The 18,688-nt window shown below is 40.6% G+C and overlaps 1 protein-coding gene and 1 pseudogene across 1 annotated transcript; both read left to right on the top strand.

The window, feature by feature from the left end:
• Nucleotides 1–10,201: 10,201 nt before the first annotated feature.
• Nucleotides 10,202–11,125, top strand: LOC126494771 (vomeronasal type-1 receptor 4-like). The gene has a single exon (XM_050132183.1). It carries the CDS (start codon nt 10,202–10,204, stop codon nt 11,123–11,125), a length of 924 nt encoding a protein of 307 aa, XP_049988140.1.
• Nucleotides 11,126–13,444: 2,319 nt separating this feature from the next.
• Nucleotides 13,445–14,914, top strand: LOC126494770 (sal-like protein 4; annotated as a pseudogene).
• The last annotated feature ends 3,774 nt before the right edge of the window (nt 14,915–18,688 follow it).

The following is an 18,688-nucleotide window of genomic DNA, read 5'->3' as shown; positions in this document are numbered from 1 at the left end:
AAACAATGATTTCTCGAATTTTGCATGCAAATGGATGGAAATAGAAAACACTATCCTGAGTGGGGTAACCCAGACGCAGAAAGATGAACATGGGATGTACTCACTCACAATTGGTTTCTAGCCATAAATAAAGGTCACGGAGTCTATAATTGGTGAACCTAAAGAAGCGAAATAAGAAGGTGAACCCAAGGAAAAACATATAATTATCCTGTTGGCTATGGGAAGTAGACAAAATTGCCGGGGAGAAAATTGGGATCTTGGGGGTGGGGTGGGATGGGATAAGGGGGCATGGGGAGAGAAAAGTAAGAAGGGGAGGATGGGGGGAACTTGGGGAAACAGGATGATTGGGATAAAGGAAGGTTGGATAGGGGAGCAGGCAAGCACAATTCTTAGTTAAGAGAGCCACCTTAGGGTTGGCAAGAGACTTGAACCTAGAGTGGCTCCCAGGAGCCCAAGGCGATGTCCCCAGTTAGTTCCTTGGGCAGCTGAGGATAGGGAACCTGAAACGACCCTATCCTATAGTAATACTGACGAATATCTTGCATATCACCATAGAACCTTCATCTGGTGATGGATGGAGATAGAGACAGAGACTCACACTGGAGCACTGGACCCAATGAGGAGCAGATGGAGGGAGAACACGAGCAAGGATGTCAGGACCTCGAGGGGTGCACCCACCCACTGAGACAGTGGGGCTGATCTATTGGGAGCTCACCAAGGCCAGCTGGACTGTGACTGAAAAAGCATGGAATAAAACCGGACTCTCTGAACATGGCGAACAATGAGGGCTGATGAGAAGCCAAGGACAATGGCACGGGGTTTTGATTCTACTTCATGTTTTGGCTTTGTGGGAGTGTGTAGTTAGCAAGGCAGACTTTAGGTGTCTGTAGTCCTCATGGGACAATGGATCTAGTTATGAAGTATGTCCCAGTATATATTCTATATATCAAAACTACATAGCTAAATGAACAGTCATCTATTTTCCCATCCAAAGATATCTGTGTCAATATGATTGACAGGCAATCATAAGATTACATGTAGACATTGTGTGAAAATGCATGGCTATAGGGAGATTTATAGCTGTTATTGCACCAGTGAAATTAGAGAAGAAAGCAGCAATTTTCAGAGTAAGTGATAATTACATCATGGCCTACAAAAGCTCATGATAAATGCTCTTGATACTTTCCCCAGAAGGTTGAATATGTGATATATGACTAAGAAAATTTGGAAAAAGAAAAACATTGCAGCTTCTCCTAACATCAGTCACATGAAGCCCTGTGCCTAACCTGTTATTGGGAGAATGTTGGCTTGTTGCAAATAGTTCATCATTATATTGCATTCTGTTGCTTTATAATGATCAAAATGCTCCAGCATTAACTGAGATAGCTCAATATTTGCTTATATTTTAATTAATCAACAAAATATATCTTTACAACTGCATGGAATTTCATTACTACAAAAAGTTGAAACCATCAACACACAGTTATGATTCCATAAAACCTGATAATACATTGAAGTAAACTGCTGTAAGAACTCCATTACCTAGTGGAGAAGTGGGCCACTGCACTCTCGGTTTCCGTTATCACTTAGCCTGTTTTAGTCTTAATTAGGAGTGTTAATTCGTAAAAGCTGGATCTCCCTAACTCTAATTCAGTTCTGTTTATTTTTTATAACTGAAGTCACAGTAGTGGCTTCCCCACATGCCATGAAAAGTACGCATTCATATTGTATAGTGATTTATACATCATGTCTGGGTTTAAATGCCCAGAACTAGCCAAGCAGTCTCACAGAAAAAGAAAAAAAATCAGGTGAAAAACTTATAACGACACTCATTCTGACTAACACAATCCATCAATCCTTGGCTTTATCTTCCTTTGTGGGATCTTCAGTTTGACAGCAGGACCTAACACCATAGCAGTCAGTAAGCTGGTTGTAGGGAAACCTCCTTGTCACAGACGGATGTTGAAGTTTGGACAATTCCTGTCTCTTCCACCATTATCAGTTGTTTAACTTCAGAGGTGTTGTTAAGGTCCACAGTCTGGATTCGGATGCACTTGTTTGTTGCCAACATCTTAATTCTACTGTGTAAATGAATGCCCCTGACAATGGCATCTTTTGGTTGGAAAGACTTCCTCAGTAATTTTGACCATGAAGTTCTTTTCCATTTCCACAGAACGACTAAAAGTATGTTCATAGGCAGCACTAGCTTCCTGAGTGTTTTTCAGGTCATCGCCATCAGCCCCAGGGACTCCAGGTGAGCAGAGCTTAAAGGGTAGAGCACAAAAATAAATTGGGTCTTCTGGGTATCTGAACTGGATGCTGAACATTGTTTGCCAGTATTCTTACTCTTGTACATGTGAGAGAAAAATACATCAACAACAACACAGCAAACCCCAAAGATCTTGGACACTTTGCTGCTGATCCCAAATGCCAAAATCAGTATTATGCTGTATGCAGCGTTACTGTCATTTCCCGATTTTCTATCTGTGGAGATCATAGTCTGGGCCAGCACATCCATGGTTCTCATCCTGCGCAGATACAAGCACAGAATGCAGCACATTAGTAGGACCAATGTCCCCTCCACATCTTCCACTGAGTGCAGAGTCAACAAAACTATCTTTCTCTTGGGGAGCACCTTGGTCTGTTTTTCTCACTCTCTTGCATATTGATTATCTCTTTAACTTGTTTTATTAATCTCAGATGGGTCCTGGTGAGTAAGTCAGTGTAAGTCACCCTATGTTTCCCAACTGTCAGGGCCTCCCTGCTTCTAGCTGTGACTTCAGCATATCCAGGTGTTTCTGCTTTCTCTGCATAAGAAATGATCATTTAAAAATACTTTAAGACAAATATGTATATTGAGAGGTTTTACATAATTTTCCTGTGTATATAGTCATACCCACACTATAATGAGTATAATGTCTACTTAATAAGGATATGGATGTTTTATTCAAACTATACTGTTAGTTGTGAAGAATACATGTACATATATGTGTTTGTAGTATACATCTGAGGATGCATTTACTCAGATAATGTTCATTATCCAGCAAACAACATTTTCAAATATTTTGTATGAGCTGTATAAATTTGAAAGAATAATTTCAAAGTGGATGAATATATATTTTATGACTTACAAATTTTCTAATTATTACAGTGATAGAATATTTTAACACAAGAATTGTTTAATATTTTATTGATATATTCAATTTCCAAATTGTGAAATAAAATTATTTCGTGTATTGTTGGGTTTACTTTCAAGGTGTGTTTCTTAAACAGCCAGTGAACTCAATTAAGCAATATTTGTCTTACATAGTTGTTGTTGGTGTTATACCACAAAATAATGAGCATTTAAAACTTAGGCCTCCCTCTGTTTCCTGTTTTACTTTCTTTTATCTGTTCACTTAAACTTTTAAAATTTATTTTCATACTTATGAATTCCACTTTTTAAAAATCTAATCCAACTTTTTTGGGGTTTTTCAATGGATTTATTTTCCACAAAACACTTTATGACCTTATATCATAGTGTTTTTAATTGTCATACGAAAGTTTTAAATTACCAATATGTACGTTTTCAACATCTGCGCATGAGTCAGCCATGCAATTATCAATATCAACTAGATTGTATTTGGCTCAAAAATGAAGACACACTGCTCCAGTGTCAAAGATGCCTCCTCGGGTCCTTCTGTCCTCTTGTGTCAACTGTGCTTTATTATGCCATGGGCATAGCACAGATTGCCTCCTTATATTTGTGAAGAATTTGAGCATTACATGTTTTATAATGATTTAAAATTTTATGTATTTTTCAAGTTTTATACATATTCTCATGTTTCTGTTAGAATTCATGCATTTGTGAAACATGTCCGCAGTGTAAGTGTTCTTCTCTCAACACCAGTGTGGTGCGGTTTGAAGAGTTTTTGATCCATCAACCAGATATTTCCCGTGTTGGGAGCTGGGTTGGCAGTGAGATGATGCAAGAATGGTGGGGCTTTCATGATGTTTAGTTCAAGACAATGTTTACATGTTTGGGGCAAATTACCCTTTTAGGAAACCTGAGCTTCTCTCATGCAGTGTGCTATTTCTTGGAATTAGATTGCCCTAAAGCAGGTCACGTGATTACACTCCCTTAATTCCTCTTTAGTTGCATGAGATCTTCTGAATATATTCCAAGCAACAATAAAACTGTCTCACCTCAGACTTTCTCCATAGTATAAGGTTTGATGATGCTCTTGACATGTAAACCTGAAAGATATATTTCTGTTCTTCTTTAATATTCAGCATGATGTAACACATAGCATTCTGAGCTGATGCCTGAAACATGGAAAAATGTCAGTTTGGAGAGAGAAATAAGTACTGCACTAACTGATCACAATGTATTTGGCTCTTGTATGAGTGTGTCATAGACATATTTGTATTTGTGCCTGGTTTGATCACTATTCTGGATTATTCACCCATGGGAAATATTTCCAAACAGCTTCCAGAATAGTTACTGAATCAATAAATCAGAAAATTTTTTTATTCAGCTAAAAATCGCCAGTGATTCCACAACTGGGGTTGTGATTATGGGCCTAATTATCTTTTCCATGATGGATTTTGGTTTGGCTTGGTTTGAAATGTTTTCTACATGTTGGCACCACCACAGTGAGTTCATATGTGCACCTGACCTAATGAATAGGAGGTAGTATTTCTTGGTAGTCATCCACCTTAAACATCCTTATGTATCAAGGAAACACAAAGGAAATGTTCTTGTGGTTCCATTATCTCACCACAGTCTAAATGGGTAAGATCAAACAAACAGATGGGAACAGAGACTGGAATTTGTGTGAAGAATTGAAACACTGTTTAACTGCTGGTCAGACAGGAAAACAGAACAGTTTCTATTGAAACCAATGTGGATGTCCTCAAAAAGGACAATGTGTGTGTGTATGTGTGTGTGTGTGTGTATATATATATGTATATATATATACATATATATATGTATATATCACATGACCCAGTATTACCTTTCTTGGGTAAATATCAAAACGATTCTATGTCCTAATCTAGAGATACCTACTCATCCATATTCATTGATATTTTTCATATTCTCTTGATATTAATCCTACCTTAGATGTGTAGCTATTGAAGGCTTTCTCCATTCATAGGCTGCCTCCTTGGTAGATGAATTGTTTAACTTGATTTGCAGAAACATTTTATTTATTTGTTCATTTATTATTAAGTTGTGTATTTTACAATTCCATGTATGTGTTACACTGTGGTTATTCGCCCCTTTTCCTCCTCTATAACCACATATCATCCCTACTTTTGCTTTTCCCAGATATGTGACTTTTGATTTTATTGTGTGACCCATTTAGTTTATCTAGGAACACCTGTGTGCCATTTAGATTGGGAGTGTCTACTGGAGGTTAGTAAAGTCACTAGTGTGCACACAAATAAAGACACTTTCTTTGAGCTACTCAGTGGAAAATACTTAATCAGTAAGGGATAATCCCTCTCAGGCCCTCTTCCTTTTCTTCCTGGGTGTTGACCTTTCTAGTGCAGACCCAGTGTGGTCTTAAGAGTCATGATTATAATGCTGGGTATTACCCTGAAGATACATATTGCTGCTCTTCTTGTCTTTTGAATCTAACATTTTTTCCATTGCTTTTTATGTAATTTTCTTTGAGGATTGCAGAGAAATGTACGAAAGCCTTATTTAGGTCTGAACACTCAATTCTCATTTATTTTCAGTCATTTATGCGGCCTGTCTGTTATGTCTTCAGTGTAGTCCTCTGGAATAGCAGTTATACTGATAGTAGTATAGTATTGATTATCTATGTGTATAAACACAAATATTAGAAAGTGACTTTCTACTTTCTCAACATTGTCAAAATAACTAAATAACAAAATTAGGTCCCTCATCCAGGCATGGGTATCTGAATGGATTTACAATGTATGATTTCCAATCTTCCTGTAGAATAAACTCCAGATCCATTCCAAGTGGTTGTTACACCATTACTATTCTGTTACTATTACCCAAATGAGCATGTCTTAACTCACCTTTTGGATCATAGTTTGTAGAGATCACAGGTAGCTATGAACAGTGATGCTTTCTCTCATAATATCCTGTATAACATCTTTTAGTTCAGGAATGGTACCCTACAGTGAAAAGGACTCTGGTACACTTACAGTTTTCTATCATGAATCCAAGGCTTTTGATCTGTCCAGCAATAGCGCTTTGCCATCTACATATGGTGAGAAGTTAAAACCAGTAGCAAGATCCCGTCCTGTTAGGTGGGATGTAGGTACTAAATGACTGCTAGCAAAGGGGTTTTAATGTTTAATGGATAATGAAAGTGTGATACAAGTATATGATATAATGCTGATCAGCTTCAGCTGTCAAAATAAATGAAATTATGAAAAAAAAATCACCTAACTGTATTAGCCTGAAATAAAACTGCTCCAAGTAAGATTACTCAGGTGCAGAAATACTAACATTGAATACTTTCTCATAGGCGAGTCATCCCTTCAAGTCCCTAATATAATATTCAAGATTCTGTAAGAGAAACAGCTATTCTTAGCCACTGAGCCATCCTGCTAGTCAGCAGTCTCTGTTCCAATATACCCTTGAAGTAATGTTGTGATTGATGATTTTTTAAATCTCACAGATCACTATCTCACTCAGATTAACCCCATGCTGTCTCTTTTCTGATTTTCCCATCAAGTGTCTTGCTCATTCTCTCTCTCTTATCATCTCTGGTACTTCATTAATTGGGATGGGATGATGTAATAAGTCTACTTGTGGGGCCAGATCTTTTACCTCAACAGGATATGGTAATACCTTAAAGTAAGAAGCACCAAGAGTGTATGTCTCCCATACAAAAGTTATATTGCCAACATCTCTTTGACAAAAGGCAAATTCTCTACGTCCCACAGAAGACTACCTGCTCTTGTTCCTTAGCACTTACATTTCAACTTGACATTAGTCTTATTTCAGTCACTTGCATCTATAATGGCATACATTTCCAGGTTTTCATGGAACAAGGTATATTCTCAGGGACAATAGAAAGACAGCACTAATTTTATATTTCAAGTTGAAAGTGGAGATCCTAGCATGGAGATGCGAAGTGGACACAAAGTGCCACCCTCAGCTGAGGAGATGCTGGCAATTGAGAACAGACAGGAGAAGAGAATGTTTGCACTAAGTATGAGACCCAGTGTGGATTAACCACAGTCCAGGAATATACCCTCACTGAAAAAGTATTTGGACATCACAAAATGGACTTGAATAGGTGAAATAAGATAGAAAATATTAATGGTGGGAAAGTAGGTATGTGGGCTTGGATATGAGAGGAGGTGAGGCAGGGGAATGAGCATGATCAAATTACAATGTATGAAATCTTAGTGAACTAATAAAAATAGCAAATAAGCTGGGCGGTGGTGGCACACGCTTTTAATCCCAGCACAGAGGCAGAGGCAGGCGGATCTCTGTGAGTTCAAGACCAGCCTGGTCTACAAGAGCTAGTTCCGGGACAGGCACCAAAGCTACAGAGAAATCCTGTCTCGAAAAACAAAAAACAAAAAAACAAAAAAAAAGAAAAATAACAAATAAAAGGGAAAAGAAAAAAGAAAGAAAACCTTCTTTCTACATTAATTTGTAAATAAAATATAAACAGCAGACATATGGATCCAAACACTGACCATTGAGAAAATAACATGTTTCTGTGTATCTCTTCATTGTATATTTTCAATAACTAAAATGATGCTACTCAGAGTAATGAGGAATATGGAATAGCTTAATACTAGGATGAACAATAATTTTTGGGTGCCCAGACACCAGCTAGTTCTTCAGGTGCATAGATCAGAATTTCAAGATACTTCCACTGAAAATGTTTCTGCCACAAGGGATGATATCTTATTTGAACATCTTCAAACTTTAACATGTTTACTGAAGGGAGGCTAGAAAGAAACGTGGGAATGGTTTTTGAACATTGTCACCTTGGGAAAATAGTTTTCTACAAAGTTCTAGGCTCCCCAAGCCTTACTACACCTTGAAATCATAAGTGAGGTGGTAATTACAGGTCTGAAGGGAGGGGAAATCACAGAGTTACAGACAAATAGCCCAGGCTCCAGCAGATTCAGTGCAGCACACTTTCTGAACAGAAAGATCCTGGCACTCAGATCATCATCTCAATAAAGAGAAAGTGAGGGGAATCCCCGGCAGCCTTTCTGAGAGGCAGATTCTTAAGGAAAGGACCACGTGAAGCATCTGAGGAAATCATTGCTGACACGTCCAGGTCTCCAACACGTCCAGGTCTCCAGGAGAGAACTCCAAATACAGAGTCACACAGGCAGCCCAGGTTAGTCTCAGGCAGGACACAAGCAAATGAAGACTGAATGCTCAGAGCGAGTTGTGAGGATCAAGGCAGTAAAATGGGGTGGGAGGTGTCGATGGGTTGGAAGGTTAGAGCTGTTGATATGGTATATGTGCGGGATTGGCTAGAAAATTTTATTATTGAATAGGAATATGTATGTGAGAATATCAGCATTGAAGGATTGAACTAAGAGTAATAAAAATGAATAACAAGACAGAGGAAATGATGTCCAAAGACAGACAGGAAGGAAACTCCCAAGGCATGAGTTTAGATAGAAAGAGAAACAAGATCCTAAATCTTAGTAAAACTGATTTTCCTAACTCAAAAGAATCATTGATAGTGATCATTGAGGATTAACAAAAGTGATAATTGAACCCGATTTGAAGGTGATCAGTGCTGTTTTATATTCAGTCGGATGCTCAGCTTTCATTCTGAGACCCCTAACCTCATTTGTCTGGGCGTAAGGCTGCGTTTTAGGTTTCCCCAGACTTGTTTTAAACAGTATGAAGAACTGGAAAGATGCTTCTACTCTGTTTGAATCCCAGTCACTTTCAGATACTGGACACAAGAGGCAGTCAGTAACAACAAAGATTCATACAGGCTGAGAATAATGGTATCTGTGGTTAGTGGGTCGGGTTATTCCTAAGCTTTGAAGACAAAGTTTTAAAGAAAAAAATTCATGTATTTACCATGAGTTCCTATGCTGACTTCTTGAAAGAACATTGCCTTTCTCCTTTTACCTCCTTTAAATCAGTCTCCCCATTCTCACAAGTACACATTAGTAGTGTGGGAACCAGATATGTGTGAACCAGTGGGAATGTTGAGGCACATGAGAAATGTTTGTGTTTTGTCAGTTTTGCATATTATATATAATTGTAATAAATGATAATGTTTATTAAATATATACATAATCTGATGACCATTTAAAGTGTATCTCAGTTTTTTTTAATTTACAGTTCAGCATGTTACACCATGATAGTTTACATGAATATCCTTATTACTTTCAGTCAGCAATATTAATTTATTGATAATAGTTTGACTTTGATATTATTTGTCACTTGAATGAATCACCTCAACTCAGCAGAAGCTAATTTCTTTTGAATCTTATATTGCATATTGATTTGAATGTTCTGGATTGTTTCATGGTGTGTTTATTGAAAGATACATGTTGTAGATCTTATTAAACTTGTTTCCCTAACACAAATTCAAATGGGTTATTAGCAGAATAATGTGGAGACCAATGCACTTGGCATAAAAACTGCTTTGCATTTTCTTTCATGAATAATCTTTGGTTAATGCACCTAAAAAGCACTCACAACTGATGCATCCTATACAGTAAGTATTCACAAAGATTTAGAAAGCACTGAGAGCAAAAGAAATACATATGACCACTTACAAGTAAAAGGGAATGCTTAAGGACAAAAAATGGCATACAACAGGTTCATCTGAAGTTCTATGACAGATAAGTTTCAGGAATGCCTCTGGAACCATTGTGCTATATCTATTAGGAAGCAGTCAGGCTCAAGGAACCTCCTTAGCCTTAATCAAGACTAAACTTACAAACGCTCACAATGTTGCTGCATATTTCTGCTTCCCTTGTCCTTCAAAATCAAGCTCATAGCAGGGAACTCTACATATACAGTGAGGAGTGGAAAATTTTTCTTCATTCTGTCTTCACAGTAGGGACTTGTACATTGCTAACCTTTTTTAAGCTTAAGTTTTTGACTAAGGAAAACATCTTATAAATATTCCTAGAGAGAAGTGTGGTCAGTGGAGGATGTTGAATTTCACACACAGACCATGCCTCATTTTCCATGCAAGAACCTGAGACTAAAACACCAGACCCAGACAAAATGATGGACAGTGATGGGACCTTGGGAATGATCTTCTTATCACAGACTGTACTTGGAGTTCTGGGCAATTTGTCTCTCCTCTACTACTATCTGTTTCTTTACTTTTCCCAAAGCAGTTTAAGGCCCACAGACTGCGTTCTGATGCATTTGATTGCAGCAAATGTCTTAACTCTCCTATGTAAAGGAGTGCCCCAGACAATGGCAGGTTTTGGTTGGAAAGACTTCCTCAATGATTGTGAATGCAAAGGAGTTTTCTATCTCCACAAAGTGGGCAGGATTATGTCCTTTAGCAGTATCAGCTTCCTGAGTGTCTTCCAAGCCATCACTATCAGCCCTAATGACTCAAAGTGGGCACCACTTAAATGCAAAGCTCCCAAGTATGTTGTTGCCTGTGTAAACCTTAGTTGGATTCTGAACCTTTTTATAAATACTGTTTTTCTTACAAACATACGTTCAAAACAGGGCAATAAAAGCATGACAATGCTAAAAGACTTTGGGTACTGTTCTTCTGTTAATATTGGGGAAATGGATGCAGTTTTGCATATGGTTTACCTGTCATTCCCTGACGTTATATGCATGTGGCTAATGCTGTGGGCCAGTGGCTCCATTGTGCTCATCCTGCATAGGCACAAGCGGAGTATGCAGCACATGTTTAGGAGCAAGGTCTCTCCTCAATTCTCACCACATACCAGAGCTACCCAAACCATCCTTCTGCTGATGAGCACCTTTATCTGCTTTTATCTGCTTTCCTCCGTCTGTCAAGTCTGTTTGGCTATCATTTATAATCCTTCCTGGTTCCTGGTGAATATGTCTCTTTTCATTGCTGGCTGTTTCCCAACTGTGAGTCCCTTCTTGCTTTTGTGCCGTAACTACCAAGTGAAGACATTTTGTTTTACTTGTGTCAGGAACAGAAAAGCCCCATGATCATCTATGGGACACACACAGTGCCTGCTTGTTTTCAGAGATCAGTACTGTCCTCAGTCATCCTCCCTCACTCTTTGTACAGTGATAAATAGTCTATGGGTACAATGAATGGCAAACTTATATGATTACATACCTGCATCCATATTTATTTCTGCTTTCCTATTAGGATGTGTGTGGTTGCAATTCTGTTATTATAGTTGTTCCAGGAACAAAACTGAACTTTGAAATAAAATTGTTTATTTGGGGATTTGCTACTTTCAATGAAGCAAAGTTAATATCCTATTCTGTGTACTGTTTATTCTGCATTCATCTTGACATGTATTTAATTACCTGTATATAACACATTAAATATGATTATAAAGTCATACTTACTTAATTTATCATCTCTCAGAAAAGTATTCAATGTAAGCCAGGTCAAATAATATGTTAGATTCCTTCTGTTAACAAGTGAAATGTGCTTAGAAATTAAATAATAATTAAAGTGACTTATTTCTTTTATTCATTAAAAAATGCTTTTAAGAGAATAGTCATCCATGGTAATAAAATAATGACCATAGTTGTAAAGAATATAAAGAAGTTATATTTACTTCCCTGTTATTGTTGATTTCTCTTTTCTAGATTTCTTTTTCCCTCCTCTAACCTCCTATCCCATTCCCGACTTCATTTAACTATTCCAATTCCATTATTCCCCCTTTAAACTTGGCATCACAACATTCTGTCTCATCTACCTTAAAATACACCCTAATGGACATGTATTAATTTCTTGACCTCTACGGGCATTCCAAATGAAACACAAATAAATAAAGTCTCAAAGTAACACTGGCTAATGGAAGAAAAAGACATTTTTGAGTTCCCGAGTCTAGATTACTTCACTAAGAATCATTCTCAACAAGTACACTCATTTCAAAGTGAATTTCATAACTAGTTTTCTGAACATCTGAATAATGATCCATGGTGTAACTATGCCACATTTTAGCTATTCATTGATCAGCTGATGGACATCTACGCTGTTTCCATTTCTTGGATTTTTTTTTTTTTAAGAAAACAGTAGAGTTGGGGGGATAGGCCGCAACCTCTTCCCACTGCAGGCCTGGGTGCCCTCCACCTGCACAGCACAGAGGGAATGGGAGGCCATCCATTTAGTTCCTTTTGGAGGCTTTTATTTTATTTTTTCGTTAATTTAGATATTTCGTTTCTTTTTTTTTTTTTTTTTTTTCTGCTTTCCGCTTTTCCCCGGGGAATTACGAGGCCTGCTGCTGCAGTAACCTTTCAGGGTCTGACCTCCAGCCATCTTTGATTTCACACTGCGGCCAGGGCCAGCCGGAGGGTGCCGGCCAGGACCCGCGTGGTGGGTGCATGGTTACCCCCGCCGGAAAGCACCCTCCTCGCTCTTTAGTTTATTAATTTTTTTGCACGGATCCCTTGGGTAGCACTGCTCAGCACACGCCCGGGAGGTGAAAGGGGCAGAGGTCCGACTGCGGTTGACTAGGCCGGGCCTCCGCGGGAGCTCAGGACAAACGGCCGTGATCTGCGGGCGAGCCCCTTTCCAGCCCGTCTCCACTAGGCCCTCGCCCCAACCCGCCGGACCGTCGCTGGAGAAATTGGGAACCTTGGGGAGGGAGGGGGGTCTCCCTGGTTCTCTCGTCAGATTCCAGCTCTCCGCGCTTGGTGGGTTGTGCACAGCAGCGGGAGACTGCGCGCTCAACTGGACGCGTCACTTTTCCGGGAGTGTGGTCCTACTTCCCCGCACTTTCCCGAGTTTATCAAGAGTTCGGTGACCCTCCTCACGGTTTTACTTTTACCCCTGCAGGTCAAATGGAAGGTCTAGGCAGAGGATGTGAGTTTTGGGGTGCTGGAGCATCCCATATTTTAGGGCCCTGCAGCTGAGGTGGACTCGTTCTGCCTTGGCCAGGAGAGCTAGTATGTGGGGGGGGGGGGGCGAGGAGAGGCTGAGTTGCCTGGTCCATCTGGAACAAAGGGTTAACCCTAACCCCTCCTGCTCCATCGGGAGAGGAGGGGCTCCTCACTCCTGGTCCCTAAGCTCTATTTGGGGTGAACGCATACTTAGTTATTTTCTTTTTTTCTTTTTTCTTTTTTTGGTGGTTGGCTTTCTGGGGGGGGGGGGGGCTGGAAGTATAGCTTGCTACAGAAGGGCTTCCTGAAACCTCCGCTGGCTGGTGTCGAGCTCAACCAGGCAGCGCCCTGAGGTCGCTGGGCCTGTGCTGCCACTGCGGTTTGGGAAGCATTTTCTGCTTTTTAAGCGGTTCGCCGGTGGTCCGAGCCCCCGCTAAGCTCTCTGGCGCCCTCTGGAGACCGATCATGTGCTTATCGGGTTACACACCTGGTGCTCCAGTGAACTCCCCAGGAAATGGCGATGAAGTGATGGAGGACAGGGCCCTGGTGAAGCGCCCCCTGTGGGAAGAGACTCACGTCTGCGAGAAGTGTGTTGAATTCTTCAGTTTCTTTGAGCTCATGGAACACAAGAAAACTTGCACTAAAAATCCTCCTGTCCTCATCATGAATGACAGTAAGGGGCCAGTGTCTTCAGAGGACTTCCCCAGAGCTGTCCTGAGCCACCAGCTGGACAGCCCAAGCAATAAGGACAGTCACCAGGACAACAGCGGCAACTCAGGGATCTCGAAGTAAAAGCTGGGTACCAACTCCATCCTGTACTTAAAGACAGAGACTGCCCTGCCACCTTCACCCCAGGACATAAGCTATTTACTCAAAGTCAAAGTGGCCAACACCAATGTGACTCTGCTGGTTCTCTGTGGTACCAAGGTAGCAGTGAATCAGAGGGATGTGGAAGCCCCTGCAGTACCCGTGCCAGCTTCCCACAGCACCCTATGGTCCTGGAGCAGATTCTGTGTCAGCAGCAGCAGCAGCAGCAGCAGCAGCAGCAGCAGCAGCAGCAGCAGCAGCAGCAGCAGCAGCAGCAGCAGCAGCTCCAGCGGATCCAACTCACTGAACAAATCCGAGTCCAGGTGAACTTGTGGGCTACACATGCCCTCCACATCAGAGTGGGCTGGTGTGGACACTCTGAAGGTCTTAAGCAACCATGTGCCTCAGCAGGTGTCCGCTGCTGTGGCCCTGCTCAGCTAGAATCCTCAAACCCGGCTCTGTCTCTAAATTTCTTGAAACAAGCCAAACAAACTAACCCATGTCAGTGTCTCCCCTACACCCAGCACTTGTCCTCGGGGTTTACGTCCTTCACCTTGAAGCCTAATGGGACTTGGATTTTCCCCAACTTTCTGTCTGGCCTCCTAAGCACCCTGCTACCTCAGACCCCGGACTCTGTGCTTCTTCAGAGTCCCTTCTCTACTGTGGCACTCGACCCATTCAAGAAAGGAAAAGTGAAGCCCCCAAACATCTCTGCATCTGCATTGGATGTCACAGGTCAAGGACGAAGCCTTCCTAGGCAAGCACAATTTTTGCACCAGCATCTCCTCAACATTTATCCAAGCCCAGTCCACCTGTGTCAAAGTTGAAGTTCCTGGCACCTTTGTGGGACCCACCAGCGTGTCCTCAGGCGTGGCGCCTTTGCTAGCAGTACAGTCATGCCTACAAGCTGAGCAACACTGCTGTACACGTTGTGGAAAGAACTCCTCATCTTCAGCACCCTTCAGATCCATGAGCTGAAGCACACAGGCAAAGAGCCTTTTTTTTTTTTTTTTTTGCAGCATCTGTGGGAGAGCCTTCACCACTAAAGGCAACCTGAAGGTACACTACATGACGCATGAGGCCAATAATAACTCTGTCCGCCCGGGAAAGGAAGCTGGCCAGAGCTAAGCGCGGAGGGAAAGAGGGTGCCTGAGATATTTCCCAAGTGTGAACCCCACCATGTTGAACCCGTATATCTGATGAAGACCAGTAAGATCTCTGTAATCCAAAGCGCAGGCATCCCCCATTGTGCTGGTGTCCTTGGGGGTCAGCTTTCCGGTGAGCAAGACCACACAACTTCCAAGGTTGAAGGCTCACAGTCGACTGTGGGCAGGAACGTGGAGACACCTGCTGTTTCCAATGATGGGTCTGTAAGTCCCTGTCACTGGCCTTCATCTTTGGAGGCCCCATCCCTGAGCCCTCCAAACCTTGACCCCTCCCCAGAAGAAGGTGAAGACAGCCAGCCAAAATCTTGACCACTCCCCCAGTCTATTTAAACTGCTCCCCAGAAAGTCCCCTTGTGGTCTCCCCGCCCCCGTCCCCCATGCGATGGCCGCTTCCCGGTTCCCCCTTGGGACCATCATGGGAGCTCTTACCCATTGAGAGAAGTAGATGGTGGCAGGCTGGTAGGAGGCAAGAGCGGGCAAGAGGAGGGATGGTATTATGTAGAATGTACTTCTGTATATGTGTTGCTTTTATTGATTAATAAATAAAGCTGTTTCTGCCAATGGCGTAGCAGAGTAAAGCCAGGAGGGAAATCCGAACACAGAGAAAGATAGCAGGCATAGTCTAGAAGACACCATGTAGTCACTGAAGGAGAAACATGTTTCACTATTGTTTAATTTAGGGCCTCAGAACTTTCTCACCTTTTTTGAGAGCTTATGTCAGAGAACCTGAAGTTCATGAGTCCAGTTTGACTGGCTGGTCAGCCAGGTCCAGAGACACTCCTGTCTCCACCTCTGCTTCACTGTTATTACAAGCACATGATGCATTCATTGCTGCAATATCATTACAACTGCACACTACTTTACTGTACTGTTACTACAAGTGTATGTCGCTTTACTGCGCTGTTATTACAAGGGCATGCTTTACTGTTATTACAACGGCATGATGCTTTGCTGCACTACCTACTCAGGTTAGGTGCTAGAGATCACACTCGAGTCTTAAGGTTTCCTCGGTAAACATTTTAGCAACTGAGCCATCTTTTCAGACCTGGGACCAATTAATCTTATAACTGAAATTTTGTATATGCTAACCAGTATTTCCTCTCACTCTTCAGTACCTGGGGTTTTTCACACTTTATCGGGATTCTAGAAATTAAGCTTTCGCAGATTCTGCATGTCAGTGAAAATTTCTCTGTGTCTGGTTCATCTTAATTTACGTGATGCCCATCAGTTTCATCTCTATCATTATAGACAGGACTTTTACCTAAAGTTAGATAAAATATTCAACTGCTTGTTATGAAAGGTTGCAACTGTGCACTTCTCAAAGTCCTGCAGACTAATAGACCTATTTCATAAAACACTGACAACTACATTCAAGGTTTTAATTTTTAATATACTCCAATGCCTTTAATGGAAGGGAGAAATGGAGAAAGTAGAGATAGATTGTATCTGGAGCCTCTGCCAAAATGTCCTTGCTCATGGACAAGAGTCTCCAGGATTCTCCTTCTGTGCTGAAAACTTCATGATTGAACGTCTAAATTTCATAAGGGTACTCTTCTCTGTTGTGAGCTGCTGTCAAAATTAAAGCTTAGTGAATTACATAGAAATGTTTTATAAGCCATCCTGCTGACATTGCTTCTCCTGGAATGTTAGAATTTAGAATGCAAACAAAATTAGAACCAATATGACTATTGCAAGTTGACCATAAAGGGAAAAGATTAATGATCAGTGAAAATGAGCAGGGACCTCCAATATGCACACTGTGAGTTTTTCTACTTTCTGCCCCATCTCTTCCCTCATTCACCTTTCATTCAACACAAGACAAGAGGGAATGCTCCTTCCAGTGCCCAAAACTCAAGAGGCAAGTGAACTGCAGCCGCCAGATTTGTCCTTCTACATCGCCTTTAATCCCAGCACTTGGGAGGCAGAGGCAGGCGGATCTCTGTGAGTTCAAGACCAGCCTGGTCTACAGAGCTAGTTCCAGGACAGGCTCCAAAAGCCACAGAGAAACCCTGTCTCAAAAAACAAAAACAACAACAACAACAACAACAACAAAAAAACCAAACCAAAAAAAAAAAAAAAGGAAAGACGGTAAATATTCCATTGAGCTCTTAACCCAAACTCACAACTGTCAATCTCAACTGTGGCAAATATGTGTCTTCAGTGACACTTTATAAGAACAATATTTTTTGTCTCTCGTGCAAAAAAAAAAAAAACAAAAACAAAAACAAAACAAAACCATGGGAGATTTTCAATTCAATTTACATTTGACCATAAAGGAATGCTGGGGGTCAAACAGTAACTTACAATCTGGCCTTTACAATCACATTAATTTGCAAGCTCCATCTGTTCTTCTCTGCATAGTCACATCCTAGTTTCTGATATTTCTCTGTTAACTTTTGCCATGTACTAAAATTTCAAAAGCTCTTCCACACTCTTCTACACAAATATTAGCACACACTTTTTTCTTATGACCTATCTAAATATCATTCTACTGTAATAGGTTTAAAATAAACTTAGTGAAATACTAAGCCCCTTCCTTTGCACCTAAGACCCTTCCTCAAAACTTTTCTTTCTCTTTTGCTGTGTGTTTGCTGCATGTACACCATGTACCTTTGCCCGTTCCACATGATCACTCTTCTGTATGCAACTGACTACTCAACATTAACTTTCACATAGCCTTAAACTTAATGAGCCAAACCCCAAAACTATGATAACAAACGTATAGCCATCGGAAAGATGTCATTTTGCCTGAATTTTTCATTTGTGATGATTCTCAAATCGTTTCTCTGCTATCATGGAGTTTGTATATCTCCCAGGTTGTCTGTGTTGCTTTAAAATGGTAGATTAGTTTTGGAATTTACAAAGAACCATCTTTCAAAGAGGTTTTCCTAACATTTCCCTTGCTGTTTAGTTACTATGGACTAGCAAGAGAAGCACATTATTCAGCTACCATGTTTTGTGACTATTTTTTTCTCCATCTCTGAAAATAGTGCTTCAAAAGACTTTAATTCTATAATTACAATCTATATTATTTTGAAAAAATATATAAATCAGACATTCCTTTGCCTGAAATATGTAAATTTTTACCCTATAGATTTTTATTAATTTTTCATAATTTCATTGGTTTTACCATTCCCTTTCCTCACTCAAACTCCTCCCATGATCACACTGCTCTTTCTCAAATTCATGGCTTTTTCTTGAAATACTTTTCTTGAAATATGTATGTGCAACATAAACACACACTACTCAGTTGATATAATGTTAACTGTATACATTTGATTTTCAAGCTGATGACTTGATATTTACCTTAGTTAGGGCTTACTATTGCTATGAGGAAACACCATGACCATGGAAACTCTTATAAAGAAAATATTTAATTGAGAGGGCTCTCTTATGATTTATAGGTTCAATCTATGATGGTGGGGACCACAGCAGCATGCAGGCAGGCATGGTGCCGGAGAAATAGCCAAGTGTACTACATCTTGCAGGCAACAGGAAGTCAACTGACTGTCACTCTGAGTGATGCTTGAAAAAATACCTTAAAGCCCGCCCCCATAGTTGTAGTGATGAGCAGCGGGCTGCGTTCCGCCACCTGGCTAGCTTTACCCAAAATAATTACATGGAAACTGTATTCTTTTAAACACTGCTTGGCCCATTAGTTCCAGCCTCTTATTGGCTAGCTCTTACATATTAATCTAACCCATTTCTAATAATCTGTGTAGCCCACGAGGTGGCT

Source organism: Alexandromys fortis, unplaced genomic scaffold (assembly GCF_014885135.2).
Source record: "Alexandromys fortis isolate MF-2015 unplaced genomic scaffold, M_Fortis_MF-2015_v1.1 scaffold_396, whole genome shotgun sequence".
Taxonomy (NCBI): Eukaryota; Metazoa; Chordata; class Mammalia; order Rodentia; family Cricetidae; genus Alexandromys; species Alexandromys fortis.
The sequence above is the reverse complement of the archived record's forward strand: the minus strand, read 5'-3'. Positions and strand labels throughout refer to the sequence as shown.

Excerpts from the sequence above, each read along its gene's own strand:
- LOC126494771 (XM_050132183.1), top strand. The coding sequence starts at position 10,202 with ATGATGGACAGTGATGGGACCTTGGGAATGATCTTCTTATCACAGACT.